The 18,509-nt window shown below is 51.7% G+C and overlaps 1 protein-coding gene across 1 annotated transcript in view; it reads left to right on the top strand.

The window, feature by feature from the left end:
* The first annotated feature begins 6,881 nt into the window (after positions 1-6,881).
* The window catches only part of NOL4L (nucleolar protein 4 like), a 113,836-nt gene continuing 102,208 nt past the window's right edge, over positions 6,882-18,509 (top strand). Inside the window, exon 1 of the mRNA XM_014570850.3 lies at positions 6,882-7,460. Coding sequence (XP_014426336.2) covers positions 7,155-7,460 — 306 coding nt within the window. The 5' untranslated portion in view covers positions 6,882-7,154. The remainder of the gene's footprint in view (positions 7,461-18,509) is intronic.

Here is an 18,509-nt window from a genome sequence, read left to right as displayed (position 1 = left end):
GCGTGCACCGTGTGAGGCCTAGGCATGGCAGGGAATCAGTGAAGTGAGATTTCCAGGTGATCCTAGCAAGAGACTTGTGCCCCATGCTGCAGAAGGGAAACAGATCCCATCTCGGGGGGAGGGGGAATTCTGTCTCTACCCATGACGCAGGCCCTGAAGCGGGACAGTTTATAGCCCTCTGAGGGTTTTTTAAGTCACGAGAATGCTAAAGCTATTTCTTACCCAAGGTTTGAATCCTATTAAGCTCTTGGTGTCAGTGTTATATCTTGTGGCATTGAATTCTGCAGGTTAACTCCATTGATGGTGCAAAACAATTTTTTTTTGTTTTTGCTTTTATCGGTTTTGCGGCCTTTCAGTTTCCAGAGTGGCACCCAGTTCTTGCATTTTTAAAAGAGGGAAGTTGCTTGATTTACCTTTTCTCTCCCATTGATTGTTTTGTAAACATCTCTCTGGCCCTCTTGTCCCCATCCCCTCTCTAAACTGTTCCACTCTTCATATTTTCATCTCCTATCTCTGATTTTCCTCTGTTTCTGCACCACCCTCTTGATAGAGGCTGACCAGAACTAATCACAGTATCCCAGATGACTTTGTACCATGGATTTGTAGAATACTATTATAAAAAGAGCTGATGTCCAATCTACTTTTTTTTGCTAGACCTTACTAAGAATAATGATTACTGATGGAATGTAAATAATCATGGATCTAGTTTGATAGACTATAGCATCTATATAAATGCAGGCAGCCATGTAAAGAGGTAAAAGATGCCAAAGATCAGTATCGCCATTCCAGCGCTCACAGTTTAAGGCGCAAACTCTTATCCCTGTTCTTAACGTGAAGCATTTGAGGGGTCCCAAAGACAGGAATTATTATGGACTCATCCTAATGACATTACTCACATGCTTAAAGTTAAACCCATGTATGAGTGTGTTCTGATTGCGGCCTGGGATATTGATCTGCATACTGGTCCTGTACGGAAATGGCCTTCAGAAATCTTGGTCTTCCTTTTGTTTAACGTGCTCACGCCTCTGTTTTATCAGAACAATTCAGCCCCAAACTCTCGGGGGAAAGATCCTTTGTATCGTTTCCTGGGTAAAGCCCCAAACCCACTCACTAGAAACAATAGACAGATCAGATCATCATTCGGAAGAGCAGGCAAAAGCAGCTAGTTGGAACTATTAACAAATCAAACCAGATGGAAGAAAGGAGGAAAATAGGGTCAAATGGAAACGCAAACAGGACACGATTCTCAAAATCTGTACGATTGAGAAAACAAGCCCAGGAGCTCCACGTATCGGATCCATGGACATTCACGTGTCAATAGTGCAGTTTTCCAGGCAAGATCCACTCTTTCAGGGTCCATCTTCATCAGGAAGAAGACCATTAAGTTATTTCTTTTCCATCAACTGCTGTCATGGTGTTCCCAGTGCAAAGACTGGGCCGTCTTGCTACATTCCAGGCCTCTCGCCCACCCAAACAAACTGCTGACTGGGAATGGTTTCTAAAGGAGCCTGTGACGTATTGACTAGCAAATCGAACATGTCACTCCCCTCCCTGAAATAATTCATTTGCCAGATTCTGGTATCGTCACCCCGTCAGATTTAAGCTCCTTGCCTTTAAGGCTCTAAATAATCTCAGCCCCCACCCCCATCTCTGCTCTTGATCCTTACACCCTGCTAAGATCATCTATGCATTTAGGCCCCAACCCTGCAAAGACGCATGCAGAGAGATACCTTTGTCCAGGCGACTAGTGTTACGCGGGAATACTCATGGGAGTCGTTACTCGTGGGTGTCAGTGGTTGCTGGACAGAGTCCTTAGAGCTCAACCCTCCAAAGATGTATGCACCACACGTTACTTATTATAACATTACTGAGCTCAATGGAAACTCTCATGAACATGAAGTTACTTGTGAGTGTAAATCCTACAAAGCTTTACGCCGGGGAGTAAATTTACACATGTGGCTACTACTAAATTTACACATGGCTTATTTCCGTGGGCTTACTCACTCAGTCAGTTCTCGTATAACTTTACAGGAATGAGGCCTTCAGCTGTGAATTCCTGGATGGGTGAGGACATAAGAACAGCCAGGCTGGGTCAGACCAAAGGGCCAGCTAGCCCAGTGTCCTGTCTTCTGGCATTCAGGGCCGGCCCACAACATTTTGGCACCTGAGGCGGGGAGTTCAAATGACACCCCCCCATGCCACCTTTTCTCCTGCCTGCCTGTTATGTTTCTTGTGTCCTCCTTCCTCCAGCACAGCACTCAACCATCTCTGTGCATCTAGAGCAGAGAGAATACATCTGCACCAGCAACAGACACAATTTTCTGCAGGTGGCTATTTCTACACTCTGGGTCCTAGTGGCACCCCCCCCCCCCCCCCCACAGTCTGGCACCTGAGGTGGCTGCTTCAGTTCACCTCATGGTAAGGCCAGCCCTGCTGGTATTGGCTAGTGCCAGTGTTTCAGAGGGAATGAACAGAAGAGGGAATCATCAAGCAATCCATCTCGTCACCCATTCCGAGCTTCTGGCAAACACCCCCACCCACCCTGGCTAATATTGATGGACCGATCCTCTATGAATGTATCTAGTGCTTCTTTGAACCTGTTATAGTCTTGGCCTTCACAACATCCTCTGGCAAGGAGTTCCACAGGGCGTGCTCTTTGTGTTGTCTCTGCAGCATCGTGCACACCACTAATGCCGTATGAAAGAACAAACGATAAAACAGAAGTAATAATTACTAGTGCAAATCATATTAATAACAGAATATCATGATTAGTACAATATAATAACGTGTATGTACAGTGTCCCTCAACCCTCTCCTTACTTCACACCTCTATTCAAGTGGCCTGCTACACCTGACCCAGTGCCCCACTTCCGGCCTACTCACTGACCTTTCTTCTTTCAAATCCCCTCTTGACGCCCCCTTCCATGTATGCCTATGCTGTAAGAAGGGTGTCCATTAATAATAAATATTAATAATAATAATGCTTATTAGCCTACTTCCTGGTGATGGAGCCCACGTTTGATGCTTGCTCATGAACTAGCCATCATAAATTACAAATTAGTTCAGTGGATTGGAAAATGACCCGATTCTATGGCCACGTTCGCTCTTCAGAACACTCTGGAGTGGGTGAGCGGGGTGGGAGAAGACTTCTGTGCACTCACGTTCTCCAAAGGGAATTCAGACAAGAGCTTGTAATTCATGGGACTAAAAGGCGTTTTTCCTTGGCAATAGTCCTGCTCCTAAGGCAGAAAACTACGTCATTTATCTCAATCAAAGGGTCTGATCATTGCGAAGAGAACAACACCCCCCTCCTGTATCATTACAATGCAAACACGCCCATTGAATTGTATTAGCAAAAGTAAAGTTTCTCCTTTCTCCCCATCTGACGAAACACCTTCTGCTAAACAGCAGGACTCTGGTGCTCCATTACCTCCTCTACCATCCTGTCCAGTAGTGACCACCCTCCCTGCTCCCATGGCCAATTTATGAAAAGGGTTTTGTTTTTCTTTCTTATCTTTCTCTTTCATGCCTGCCACTCCTTGGCATGGAGCTCAGCTGGTCTGCATTATGGCCTGGTGCATTTGATGTGGGATGCAAGACCTTCTTTGCAGGGAAGTTGGTTGTTGAGTCATGATTTTGCACATACTTTTTTCCATGATGTCTTCCTTCCACTTCCACCAACCCAGCCTGCCCTTGCCACTTTGTTACGGTACTTCTGTGGTTTGTCTGGTTTATTGGTAGTGACCAATCACAATCTTACAGTGTATTGAGGAATTCCCTTCCAGGCTTCCTATCTTGGGCATCTTTGGAAGAACAATAGATAAGGCTTTGCTCTATATATCCATTCCAGATTTTATGCTGAGCCTAGTGGGACAGGGCGAGTCCATGCTGCACAGAGGCCCATACAGTAAGATCAACAGTGTTTGGAATTAGGTATTTCACGACTGACTCTGGTTGCTTTGATTTAAGAAGCGCCCATTAAGCACAGACATAGTTAGCACCTGTAATTACTTTTTGCCTTTTTATTCCATCACACCACATTTGGAATGGACCCACTAGCATCCCCCCGTTCCTACCCATATTTGAGCTTTACCCAAACTCTTCTTTCATCCCGTTTCTACTCCCCTCTTCCTCCATATCTGTCCAACTCCTGATCCCTTCACCTCCAGCTTGATAGAGGTATATAAAATCATGAATGGTGTGGAGAGGGTGAATAAAGAAAAGTTATTCATTAGTTCCCATAATATAAGGACTAGAGGACACCAAATGAAATTAATGGGTAGCAGGTTTAAAACTAATCAGTGAAAGTTCTTCACACAGCGCGTAGTCAACCTGTGGAACTCCTTGCCAGAGGAGGCTGTGAAGACTAAAACTATAACAGAGTTTAAAGAAAATCTAGATAAATTCATGGAGGTTAGGTCCATAAAAGGCTATTAGCCAGGGGGTAGGAATGGTGTCCCTGGCTTCTGTTTGTCAGAAGCTGGAGACAGATGGCACGAGACAAATTGCTTGATCATTGTCTACGGTCCACCCCCTCTGGTGCTGGTGCTGGCCACTGTCGGCAGACAGGCTACTGGCCTAGATGGACCTTTGATCTGACCCAGTACGGCCGTTCTTATGTTGTTATGTTCTTAGCTCAATTTCTGTGTGCCCCAAATGGTTCTCTGGTACTCTACATTCATTTCCCAACTTCCCCACAAGTTCCCACCCCCTCTCTTTGATAACATAATGACTAAGTGAGTGTGCACAGCCAGCCTTTGTGGCCTAGAATTAGAACAATTCAGATGTGTCTGAGAGGTCCAACGAACAGCACCGTCTTTTAGCTCAAGGGATGGAGGCCTGCACTCCTGGAGGAGAGGGGTCTGAATTCTGGGCTCTTTGTGACTCAAAAGTTGCTCCTGCCCCTAATGTGCCCCATACGGGCAACCGTGGCTGCAGATTGTCGTGATACCGTAACGGAGGGACGGGAGAGTCTCTGCGGTCTGTGCTGTGCTTTAGGTGGCTATTTCTACGTCAGAGGTGCCATGGCTCCCTCTCTCCCCAGAATCTATGAAGTTTGCAAACAGCAGGTGGTCGGGCAGGGACAGCCAAATCTGCCAAGGCTCACAGCTGGTTTTCAGCAAAAGCTCCACGAGAGGCCTGTTGAAGATCAGGCAGAAGGAGAAGACTAAAGATCCAAACTTGAATTAATAGTTTGATTCTGTCCTCCATTAGGTCAGGTCTACTTTATAGCAAGTCACCTGTCTTATTAATTACCCAGGCAGTGTTAGCTGTAGGGGCAGGCAATGAGGGATGTAAATGGTTAACTTTAATGGGTGAGGCCTAACTGGTGGGGGCTGGGGCAGCTCTTTGCTGGCTGTGGGCTTCTCCAGTCCAGCAAGCCCCACTCGTCCCCCCTTTAACCAGTTAACCAATTAAATGGGATTTTACACCCCTACAGACAACCGAGGTGACCCCCCCTGGGGGGTTGGGGTTGGGGGGCACCGGGCTCTCAGATGGATACATCCTAGGAGTGTATACGGAGTACAATCGAGCCCTCAAATCATGCATCAACGCTGTGAGACGGGCGACAAGGCAATACAAGTAAGGTACTAAAAAGCTTAACGAATAGGGGGAGGCAGAAGATGTTCCTTGCCTGGAGTGCATTTAGTATAAGGCCTGTTCTGGTTCAATGTATCAAAAAATTGTGGGCAGTCTATTATACTGATAAATAGTAATAAAATATAATCCCCGTCTTCCTTCCAAGTCAAAGGCTTTTTCAGATCTTGAGACTGCTATACTCACCCTCGTTTTACCAATAGAAACTGAGGGAGACAGATTAAGTGACTTTCCCATGGTCACTCATTCTGTCGGTGGCAGAGCTATGATCAGCCAGTAAATCTCACTCTGCCCTGTGGCTTACCCACAAGACTGTTTTTCTCCCCTAGAGCTACAGGGCATGAGGTTGCAGGCTAGGTTTCCGATAGACCTTTGTTTCTTGACCCCTCTGGTTGGCACTGGAAACAGAAATCAGGCCGAATATGGTGCTAATCTTGATTATACTGTCAATTTCATCCATCAATTGATCACAGTATTGAGGAATGGCCCAAAAAGGGCTAATTCCAACCCGGCCATTCCAGTCCCACTTTGCTCTAGGGGTCTATGGTAACTGGGTAGATTGAAGAAGGTTCTTGAATGTGTGTGTGTGTGTGGGGGGCATTTCCTGGAGGGGTGGGTGAAAAGCCAGGGTCTGCAGGGCTAGCTCAGGTCTGTTTAAGGGTCCATGCCCTGGGACGATTTGGAGCAGGACCAGGCAGAGATTAGGGCCTGGATTTTGTCTGAGTCTCTTGGGACAGTTTGGCAGCCCTGGGCTACTGGAAGCGGTTCCCCGTGGTTTCTAGGGGGCCAGGGCCCCGAAGGTTGGGGGAAGCTCCCCCCTGTTTTGAACGATTATCTTACAGGATTGGGGACCCTGCTACTCCCAGGGTCGGCGCCGGCCTGTGGGCGCCGCGTCCCAGCCGGAGAAGCTGGACAGGTGCCTGCTCCGCCCCCCCTCCCCCCCACTGGCACCCCGTCCCGCAGAGACCTCGCTCCGCCCGGGCCCAGCCCGGGCCAGGGACACGTGCGCCGCTGCGAAAGAGGAAGCTGCTCTGCGCCGAAGGTCCCCGGGCCCGCTCCCCGACTTCCCCGGGCGCCCCCTTCCCCCACGTGCCGCCGCGCCCGGCCCCCCGTGGGCCGCCCGGCCCGGCCCCCGCACGCCCCGGCCCCGGGAGGGGGAGGCGGCCCCCGGGGCCCCGGGAGGCGGCCGCGCCGCGGCTCTAACAGGTGGGATCCCGCGGAGAGGAGGAGGCGGCCGGAGGGGGGCGGAGGAGGCAGGGACGGGCGGGGGGAGGGAGGGGGACGAGCCGGAGCCGCCTGTGATCCTGTGACAGGAGCGGCGGCTGCTGCTGGCGCCGCCGGTGCCTCCCTCCGCCCGGCTCGCTGGGTCGCTGTCCGGCTGCCGCGCTCCCCCCCCGCGCCCGCCCCGCCGCGGCCCCTCCCGGGGACTCGCCCCCGCAGCCCGTCCCGGCTCCCGCTCCGCCGGCCGGGCAGGGCAGGGCGCAGCGCCGCGGCCGGCCGGGCTCGCTGCCGTCTCCAGCCCGGGACAGGGGCTCGGGCGCTGCCTGCGGGCCGGGATGCCGAAGCCCCCGCTGCTGCTGCGGGGGAGCCGCCCCGGGGACAGCGAGCTGGGGCGGCAGTTCCGGGACTGGTGCCTCCGCACCTACGGGGACTCGGCCAAAACCAAGACGGTGACCCGGAGCAAGTACCAGCGCATCGCCGAGGTGCTGCAGGGGGGAGTCGGCTCGGGCAGCGGCTCCGGCGGGGGGGAGAAAGGCAAGTTCCAGTTCTGGGTCCGGTCCAAGGGCTTCCGGCTGGGCAGCGGCACCCGGGAGGCGGCGAAGATGGGTCAAGTGGTGTATGTGCCGGTGAAAACGGGAACGGTTAGTGCGCGCCGGGCCCCGGGGGCTCGGTCTGTCTGTCTTGTGTCTGTGTGTCCTCCCCTCCCGCAGCCTGCCCCCCCCCCCCGGGATGGGGCCCAGAGCAGAGACCCGCTGCGGGGCAGCCCCCCCCCCCAGCATCCCAGCCCCCCCCCCCCCAGCCTGCCATCCCGGCCCCTGTCCCATCAGCACTAGCTGGCATATCCCAGACACCCAGCAGGGTGCAAAGGAGCGCGCATGCCCCATGGGGGGCGAGACACCCGCCCCGTGCGCCCCATTAGAAAATAGCCGCCCCACGCCCCTGTCTGGACAGCCCCCTCCCCCCCCCAGCTGCGCTGCTGAGTTGCAGACAGACCCCTCTGCAGGGTGGGGGGCGTGGGGCAGGGCTTCCCGCAGGACCCCGCTCCCTGCGGAGCAAGGGCTGCCCGCCCCTCCCAGCCGCTGGGCAGGGGCTGCATGGGGGGCGGCGGGGCGGGAACAGCTGAAGCAGCCCCCTCCCCACCCCTGTCCGATCACGTCCAACCTGAGCTGCCCATCCGCTACCCACCCATGCGTGGCTTTGGCTAGGGAGGGGTACGCGTTAGGCGCGGGCCAGCCAGCCCCGGCTGGGCAGGGCCAGCCTGTCTCCCAGCCGCTGGTCTGGCCACGGGGGGAGGATGCAGATTAGGTTAGCCATCCAGGCCGGGGGAGGAAACCCCCTCACACGCACCCTCCCCTCCCCCTTCCTGCCCCATCCGGTCCAGCCGGTACCTCCCAGCTGCTAAGCAGCGATGAGGGGCGGTAGCTCCCTCTTTTGGAGGAGGGGGAGGAGAGCCCTTCCCCCCACCCCAGGTCACTGCACCTGCCCCCTCCCCTCCCCGCGGTGGGCGCAGACTAGCAGAGCCCCCGGGGCGGGTGTCAGTCCCTGGCGAGCGCACACGAGGGCCGGCCCCCAGACTCTGCGGCTCCCGTGCAGCCCACGCGGCGTGGAGGGGGGCGGCTCGGGAGCCCCCTTGCGCCCCCTCCCACTCGGATCCTTGCACCTCCTCCCACCCAGTCCCTCCGCAGGTCCTGCCCGGTCACGCCCGCCCTGCATTTCCCACCCGCCCCGCCAGCGCAGGCCGCTTTGCAGCCAAGGGCAGAGCGTGTGTGCGGTGGGGAGGGAGGAGGCGGGCACCACCCCCCCTCCCCCGGCCAGGCCGAGTGCCCCCGCCCCCGCTGACCCGGGCCAGGCTGGAGCCCAGCCCGCCCCTCCCTCTGCGCAGGCTGCTGTCCCGCGGCGCCTGTCGCTGGTGACCCGGCCCCGCTGGGGGAGGGGGGCAGCGCCTGGAGCGGGGCCGTGCCCACCCCGCCTGCCCGCGGGCTGCAGTCCCGGGAAACTCCCCTGCGGGAGCCTCATTGTTCCTGCCCTGCTGGGGCGACGGCGCAGGGCAGAGCCCAGCTGGAGGTTGCATCCCCTCCCCCCGCCTCCCAGCAGGCTGCTGTCCCGGGCAAACGCCAGCCCCGCCGGAGCCATTGTTCCCTGTCCTGCCCGGCCGGGGGGCGCGCCAGCCGCCGCCTGCCCGCGCCCCGGCTGCAGGCACCGTGGCGCTTCCAGCTGGTGGGAGCAGGAGGTGACCCCCCCCCTCGCCGGGGCCCCTCCCGCTCCGGCGGGGAGGGGGCGGGGGACCCAGCGTGGGGCTGCCTCGCTCCCTCCCTCCCCGTCCTTTGCACCATCTGCCCCAGCGCGGAGGCGCCTGGCAGCCCACGGGGGCGTGCGTCCCGCGGCCCCTGCGCGCAGCTTGGAGACGCGGCTGCGGCTGCCGGGCCCGCCCGCGGGGAGCCTCCGGCCCCGCTCCGTGGGCAGAGCAGGGCTCCGGGTGCTGTGGGCTGGGCATGCCCCCCCCTCCTCCGCTGCTGCTGCTGCCGCTGCCGCCGCTGCTGCTGTGAGGGTGCAGTGTTTGCTATGCACACGCTCCCAGGCTCCGGCATGGAGAGGACAGGCGGAGGCTGCCATGGAGGGCAGCCCATCTGTGGCCAAGGCTGCTAAACGCGCTATTTACCTCCCATCTGGCCTGCCTCGCTCCGGGGGGAGGGGGAAGGGTCAGTATTTCGCTTCCCCTCCTCCTCCGACCCCCGCCTCTAGCCCCGCCACAGCAAATGTTTCCTGACATTTTGGGAGGCAGCCCCCCCCCCCCCTCTTTCCTCAAAGCCACCCAACCCTGCTCTGGCTGAGTGCGCGAGAAACGCCCCCTCCCAGACACAGCACATTGCGAGCTCCCCAAGAGCCTCTCAAGCCACTGGCCTGATCTTTCCAGTGCTGCAGAGTCATGGGACCCCAGAGAGGCCAGGCCAGACTCCCTAGACTCTGCTGTTAATTAGCGAGTCCTCCCCTCCTTTTGTGGTGCACAGCCAGGTCCTTACACCTGATGGCTCAGAGAGACCAGTGCAAGCCCCCGGCTCCCCTAAAGCCTCATGTCCCGATGAGCGCTCAACAGGGAGACTGTCTAGATCCCCAACTTCTCTATTCCAGTCCCTACAGGCTACAAATACTAGACACACCTAGACTGCCATACATCAACAAACAAAACACAGGCACGCCCGCAGGAGACTGCTGAATTTTCAATGGGACCATGTAACACATTTGCCAGAGACTAATCCTGTAAGAAGTGAAAACTGAGGGCATTGGATGGAGACACTAGCTTCATTGCTGCTCCCCCTTGAATCTTAGGGTGTCAAATCTGTAGAATTTGTTGTTTGCCTCCTCTCCCCCCTTTTTGGGGGCTCAGTTAACTAAGAGCAACCATTATGTTGCAAATCCAGTGAAAGATTTTGAGCTGATTCATTTGCTATTTTTTGTTTTGTTTGGAATATCCGAACAATTTAAAAATAACTTGACAGGGTTTTTCTTTAGTTGGTGAAAATTCAGTGGTTCTGCATCTTTCCGTCCTCTTCGCTAGTTTTGTATAGATGGGGGCATTTCATTATTCACGTATGTGCAGTCAAATAATTTATGAAGCCGATACTAGCACTCTGCTCCACAATAAAGTGCATGTTCTGGTTTATCTTCATTTTGGTGCACTTTCCAAACACTTCTGGATTGGTGTTTCAACTGAGTTCCCTTCGTCAGGCTACTCATCTATCTGACACCTCTAGTCTTCCTTCTCCAAGTGCATCTGTCAAAGTCTTAATGTGCTCATGACTATCCTGGGACTTGGGACCCAGGGAAGGAGTAAGCATAGTCAAAATGCAACTGGGGGGGGGGGCAGTTGGTGGGGGAGGAGGTTCTGCATGCTGCTCTCCAGTATCTGCAGATTGTCACAGGAAATATGTAGCACGGTGAGTGAAAAGTTGAGAAGAGCAAAAGAATGTGTGGAGGCCACTGGTGGGGTTAAGGCCTCTCCTAATGATGGAGTCAGGGCCACTCTCAAGGGGTGGGGGGTTATTAGTGTTCCTTTTGACCTTGTTTATTCCTAATTGACATAAGTGTTTTCTGTGCATTTGTGGCTAAAACACGGTGAACATGTGGTTCTTTTCTCTCTTGAGTAACTTTCCCTCCTTCATGCCTTTTATCAGAGCAGGCCTAATCAGATTTGGGTGGTTTGAAAAATAAGACTGTACAGTGAGAAGTGGGCATCTGCCTTAGGTGATGGTCACAGCAGATGGTGGTCTTTTTAGTGATAAATGGGTTGGGAATAGAGACAGCAGCGAGGTCTGGCACAGGGAGTTTGGATTTCCCTTTCCCAGATGAGTGTCCGGAAGATTCAGGTCATTTAACACACACAGCAAAAACCAAAGAAATGAGGTCCTAGCCAGGGTAGGAAATTTGGTACCTTGCGGGCAGTCTAGAAGGCAACCTGCAGGCCACATGTGCTCCATCGGGGTTCTGCGTGTGGCCCAGGAAATATTGTTTCCTGTTGCCCACGCCCAAGGTTGCTAGATTCCACTGGATTCCATCTGCATAGTTTTTCCCTACTGGCGTTACTAAAGTGGCACGCACTTTAAAGCAAGGGCACGTGAAGTGAAGTGAATGCTGATTGCACACAACACTGGCTGCGAGAGCCAGGCGCTCCCTCTGCATCCAATCAAAGCGCTGCTACGGTTCAGTCGGCACCCCCGCACATTCTAGGTACGCCAGCGCAGTGAGCAAAACTACCCTGTCCTATCTCGGGAGACCATCTTGTGGCCCAGCGAGAGGGGCTGCTTCTCACTGCTCAACTACTATGAATTGTAATAGGCTGATGTGTTACTGGTCTGTTAGTACTCATGTATCAGTGCTTGAACCCCAGTATCCATTATCCAGCTGGTCTTGCACATCTCTGGTCTTGTCTCAAAACCACGAGAGTTCTGTTCATGACGAGAAGTTAAATGTGGCTTTCGTTATAGTCTCATGTTTCTCGTGCCCTAAGTACTCAGCGTCCTTTGGACAGGGTTTTCCTATAGATGTATGTTGAGATGGAGATATCGTGTAAGGAAAAATACGACATTTCTAGTGACAGCTGGAAGTGTTGATTTGTTTTCATGTAGCACCAGGTGCTAGGGGGAAGGTTAGACCCAGCCTTTGGTTTGGGTATTAGCTGCAGGAGTGGATATACACACGCTGTAAATCAATGCTATTCTTCACCCTGTGTGGTGTGCGCTTGTCACAGCTACGGAACACTGGCCAACCTAGCAGGATATATTCATTCTGGCAGCCTCTGATATGGGTTACAAAGTGAGTCAAATCAGACCACCAGAGCAGACACGGGATTGCTTCATAGTAGACTGGCCCTTTGGGTGTTGCACTGGGCCCTGGAAGGTTCAGGCTCTGTGGTAGCTGCTTTTGCTTCTCTTCACTTCCTCTTACCCCTGCAGAGTTTGCTATAAGGTCCCAGAGTCCATCCCAGACAGTAATAAAAGGCTAAGGGCATTTATGATGGCGGGGTTTTCTCGGCTGCACGCAGAGCCCACCTAGATATTACAAGGCAGGCTCCCCAGAAAGTAGAGGTGTTTTGAAATCATGTCAGAATGACACATTCAGAGATCCCTCAAGAGTGATATTAAACTAAAAGGGAAGCATAATAAATGGAGGAGAAAGACCAAGAGGATGATGGCCTTTCCTCAGCAGGAGAGTAGGCACTTTGGACTCGCTATAAGCAGGCCATTACAATATATGCCTAAAAACATCTTAGTTGCTGCATGAACACTAAAACCCAGCAGATCTCATGTTGGTATAGCATAGTAGGAACAAGCTAGGTTAGGGAAGCCAGACAGATAGAAGGGAAGCAGACCTAGTGGTTAATAAAGGCCACTTTTTCCCTGGTACAAGTATTCCCTAATGTGGTCATTTGGTGCACTCCTAAAACCACCCTGGCATAACCTCTGAGAACTTTACTCTACAGAAGTTTTCACTGTTGTAACTAATGGCTTCTTGTGATCGTCATTTGGTCTGGATTAAAAAACAACAAAGATAACAGAAAATGAAAGATTCAGGAGGTACGAATGGCTGCTAAGTCATGAGCTGAGAAATGGCCTACTATTTAACACAAACTTACTTGCCACACACCCAGTCTATACCCTCTATGAAAAGCTTGATAGCGAGGATCATAGAAGACTAGAACTGGAAAGGACCTCGAAAGGTCATCAAGTCCAGTCCCCTGCCCTCACAGCAAGACCTAGTGTAACTCGCACACCTAGTAGGTGTGGGTCCCTGTACTGTAGAGTGACATAGACCTGTTAGAGCAAGAGATAAGAATGAGTGAGCTCTACAGCCTGATCTGTGAGCCAGCTGGATTTCTAGCTCAAGCTATAGCAGTGCCTACACTGAGCTCTAGAGGTTTCAGATTCAAATCTGCCTATGGGTAGTTATACAGGCACCATCTAGATCTGTGGTGTCCAACTAGTTCTGATACTACTGTGATAACAAACCAGCTACGGATCTAGGTAATCCCTGATAGATGTTTAATCTGCTCTTAAATACCTCCAGAGATGGAGATTCCACAACCTCGCTGGGGAATTTATTCCAGTGTTGAACCACCCAGACAATTAGGAAGTTTTTCCTCATGTCCAACCTAAGGAAAAACAGACCTAAAGATGCACTGTGGGACTGACTCTTCCCATATAATTGATGAGCAGCTTCACATTTAGAAGTGCATTTGATAATCTGGCACGATACTGACAAAATGCATGAGCCTATCACCAGTGTTGTCTTCACGTCGTCATTGTCAAGTCCAAGTCGAGTCTCGAGTCCCTAAAGTCACTTTCGAGTCAAGTCCCAAGTCGAGTCTCAAGTCTTAATTTAAAAAATGTCAAGTCACTTTTGTACAAGCCATCAATATCGGCATTTTCGGACAATTTTTTCACCCAGTCGATTTAACAAAATTAGCAAGTCTCAAGTCTCAAGTAATGAACCCGAGTCGAGTCTCAAGTTGAGTCACCTAGGAGACTTAAGTCGGACTCGAGTTCAAGTCGTGGGACTCGAGTCAACAACTCTGCCTATAACCCAGGTCCAGTGTGATCCCTATATGCCATCCAGAGCCAACTCCCTGTGTCTGCTCAGAATCATTTGCAATTTTTACCCTGAGCAGTTTTCAGGAATAAGGGTCACATTAATGAAGGGCTTATTCATGGTAAACAACAACAGTCTCTGATATTTTTGCTGGCTGAATTTACACAGCCTTGGCGTTCTGTGTGTCTAAAGAGAATTGGTGGCCTTGGAGAATGGAGTTCTCTCCCCACAAAAGAGAGCTAGTGACTGTCCCAACTGGATCTCAGTCCTGACCTGCCATGGCTCATTCAGTCCTTGGCATCTCTGCCAAGATTTCCAACAAGTTACCTGCTGGTAGCAGTTGTGTTGGCTAACTTTACGATATGCATATGGTCCAGTTCCAAAACAGCCACCGGGTGGTAACAGTTTTTGATCACTGCCACCACCTTGGGCTGCAGTTGTTCTTGCAGCCTACAAGTGAAAAGTTTTGTAGCTCACTAAGTCATGCAGTCCTCCCAGGTCTGGCTGCCTGAACAAATAAAAAAAAAAATACAGACCCTTCTCTAAATTTTGCATGCTACACAATTACATTGATTTCACTGGTGTTGCCCAGCGTACGACAGGCAGGATCTTGGACAAGGAGCTCCCTTCCAAAACTAGTCAAGCCATCTGATTCCATCACTTGCAATTAATGCAAAAAAAATGGCTCTCTTCCCTTGATTGGCAATTGATTTCAAGAAGAAGAAAAAAAGCAGCCACACGCAAAACTTTTGTAAAGGCCCGTTACAATAAAATTAAAACGAGAGAAAGAAAGTCCCACTCCAATCAGAAACACCATTGTTGAAATGGTGCTAGTTACAGGCAGTGTTCACCCAGGGAGAAAGAGGCACTGAGCATGCTGGAAGCAAGAGAACCTGTATATTATAAGCATAATTCAGGTCTGTCTCTCCTCTCAATCTTTCCAGACTCCTGACCCAAAGGAGCTTTCCTATATTTTAAGCAGGAAGGTGATCCAATCAGTGGTAAAGGATGGCAACAAAGCCCAGCAGAGGCCACTAAAACTTGTTTCGTGGGGCGCCCTTTCAGGGTCTGTTTGCCCAAACCATTATCAGCACGAGGCTCTCACGGAAAGAAATGAAATTGTTTTGGCTGTTACACTAGAGCAGACCGGGGCAGTGTGTAAATTTGCTTTGTGGACAAACAAATGTCTGGGAAGGTACAAAGATGGATGGAGGGATATTAATGGAGGTTCCGTGTATCCACCTGTGTTGACTTTTTAGCCTCACAGAAACTTGTCTGTGCGGCTGTGACAGAAAAATGTATATTTATTTCGCTTCGCCTTTGGATCCTTGCTCTAGCACGACTTAGCAGTTGCCTTCCCCTGCTCTCATATGAGCTGTGCCCCTCCCTGAGAACTGCATTGAGGATGGGCCAAAGCCACCATGAGTTTCAGTGTCCTGTCAGTCTAATTAGCTGATTGTCGCTATGGGTGGTACAGAGGGGACCTGTTGGCCAGAATCAGCTTCTTTATGGGAACACTGCTGACTTCCACTCTGAGCGGGGTTGCCAACAAAACAGTAGCAATTTATTTGAAAAGAAAATAGCTGCAGTGTGTGTGTGTGTGCGTGTGTGTCGGGAGAAGGGTCGCTAGCTTTAGGGAGGTGGGAGGTACCTTTACTGTGTAGCAGGGTGCACCCGTCCGTCACTCAGAGTTAAAAGGCGGGGGGTTAGGTTTTGCCACCATGGTGCAAGGAGCGAGGATTCAGGACTAGATGCAGTATAATTTGTTTCTTTCACTGGCTGTGCAGTGTTGGCTTGGCAGCCGGGGAGGGACAAGGATCTCTGCCCACACACTAGAAATAGCATGGATAGACGTGGGGCTAGCTTCCTCCAGCCTGGCTTCTTACAGCCCGTAATCCTGACCTGGAGGGACCACTGCGGAGGGGGGAGAGGGCAGTTCAGTGTCCATGGCCCATTCTGTCCTGGGCTCTCTGGAGAGACGGCTCGATGCAGTGGAGTTTTACGGTGTGGCTTTGTGTCCAGTGAAGTGGACAGAGACACGTCAAACCCACGTTTCCCAAGCCACTCTAAAACAAAGCCAAGCCCTAGTCTTGTGGGTGACTAAAGTCTCAGAGGGGGGGCCGTGTTAGTCTGTGACTGGAAAACCGTAAAAAACAACGCATGGTCCTGCAGCACCTTACAGACTAACACACAAACAAGGTAGATGGTGTCATGAGCTTTTGTGTGGTGCCCATGATCCCACCTACATGTGTTGTTAGTCTCTAAGGTGCTACGGGACCATTCGTTGTTTTTCACGGTTTTTCACTAGGGACTAACTACCAGTCTGGCCTGGGATGGATTTGAGTGAGTGACCTAGAAACAAAAGGATCCGTGTCTTAATACCAGCCTCCATCCCCACTCCTAGAATCACCCAGTCACCTGTCTTGCCTGGATCTCCAAAGCCCCCTGGGTTTTGGGGCTGCAGGTATCACCCCTTTGATCCCGGGCTCCAGTAGGCTGCAGAGCAGCGCTGTTTTGAATCTTGCAGCATTAGGAATAAGAAGGCCGCTTTGCTGCAGGGCGATGTGTGTTTCTGCATCCCCCGCCCCTTTCCTTACCAGCGCTTTAAGATTCTTTATTCCCATCATCGGTTTTGATGCCTGTGGAGTGGTTCCCCTAACTGGAACCATGTGATTTTTTTCATGCGAGCTGACTAGCTGTGGAGAGAGGCTGCCTGGCTTTTTCTCACCTGCACAGTGTGTTTTGATCCAGCAAAAGCCCTTGAGCTGGTGACAAAGGTCTGAATGTGGGCTGGAAAGTACAGTCCTGTCTCTTAGCAACTGGTTCCTACCTCGGAGCTCTCGGAGCTTGTGTGGGACAGAGAGCATCAGTCATGCTTGTGCTGTACCAGGAAAGCGCTGAGCAGGGGGTGGTGGAGCAGGCCTGCCTCAGCCACAGCCAGCACAGTTACAGGAGCCCAGGCATTGCTAATGCAAGCCCTTGTCTGCAAGCCCTAATCACAGCTCCAGTTTAATTGCTTTCCTCCTGCCCCGTCTCTTCAAGGTAAACAGATAGCCTACTGGTTGGCCGTGGGAGGCTGCATGCCAGCTACCTGGAGAGAGACTATTCTGCATTATTGATGCCTTTTTGGTCTTATTGGGGGAGGGACGCAGCCAGTATATTTCTAGAAAAATAAGACACAACTGGGTCCTTCCCTGAACTTCCCTGCTCCTTCCTTGGGAATCCCCCGTCCCTTCCTTGGTTCTCAAAGACATCCGTGTTGGCCATTCTCTGTTCTGCTATTCCACCCTCCTGCCTCCTCCCCCAAAGCAGAGGTGATTCCTCTGGAGCAAGTATTTCTGAGTCTTTTGCATCTCAAACCCCGTTTCTTAAACATTTTCATTAATCCCTTGCTTCATCCTAATTAACCTGCCAATTGGCCCCTCTGGAGTCTTCACTTCTCCTGCAAAGCTTCTGTTTGTACAAAGTATAACCTGTCAGCTGCCAATTTATTTTCCACGGGGACGGCAGATTATTGTAATTGTCTGTCTTCTCTGCCCCCTTTGGATTGCCTGCTCCCTTCATACTCTTCCTTCTGCTCTCGATAACCATCATGTTTCAAAGAAAAACCACACAACAAGCTACAGGAAAGTCAGGTTTATGGCTGCCATATTGCCCCTGTGCCTACCCTATTGTGTTTCGTTCTTGCTCTGAATATGGTCCCACAGCAATGGACTATTTCAGATCTGGGGGAAGGAGTCTTTATAGACAGATTACCAGGTTGTAGCAGTCAGCATTGTATAGCATGCTAGAGCTCTGTTTTCCCACATTCTTAGCCTATCATGGAGAGACTCCCAGATTCCAAGGCCAGAAGAGACCATTGTGAGTATCTGCTCTAAGGCCCTATATAGCACAGGCCAGACAATTCCCCCAAAATAATTCCTAGGGCAGAGCATTTAGAAAAACCTCTAGTCTCGACAGACACGTTTCCAGTGGTAAAAAATCCACCAGGGCCCTTGGTAAATTGTTCCAGTGGTCCATGACTGTCACTGTTAAAAATGTTCACCGTCTTTCCAGTCTGAATTTGTTTAGCTTCAGCTTCCAGCCACTGGATCGCCTTATAACTTTGTTCTCCATATAGGTACTTATTGGCTTTAATAAATCACCCCTTACATTTCTCTATGTTAAGCTAAATAGACTCCAAAAGCTCAATTTATCACTGCGTGGCATGTTTTCTAATCCTTTAGTCATCCTTGGGGCTCTTCTCTGAACCCTCTCCAGTTTATCAACATCCTTCCTGGATGTTGGGCGCCACAACCGGTAATATAGGAGTGGTCGAACGAGTGCTAAATACAGAGCTGAGATTCTTCCCTGTTTAGGCATTCTAGGGTTGCGTTCGCATCACACTTAAAGCTCATGTTCATCTGATTATCCACCACCACCTTCAAATCTTTTCAGTGTAACTACTTTCCGGGATAGAGTCCTCCCATCCTGTAACTATGGCCTGCATTCTTTGTTCCCAGATCTGTATATTTACATTTAGACATATTAACATGCATATTATTTGGTTGTGACCAGTTTGCCAGGCAATCAAGACTGCTCTGAATCAGTGTTTCTCAACCTTTTTT

This window comes from Pelodiscus sinensis, chromosome 17 (assembly GCF_052426305.1).
Source record: "Pelodiscus sinensis isolate ZL-2025 chromosome 17, ASM5242630v1, whole genome shotgun sequence".
NCBI lineage: Eukaryota > Metazoa > Chordata > Testudines > Trionychidae > Pelodiscus > Pelodiscus sinensis.
The sequence above is the reverse complement of the archived record's forward strand: the minus strand, read 5'-3'. Positions and strand labels throughout refer to the sequence as shown.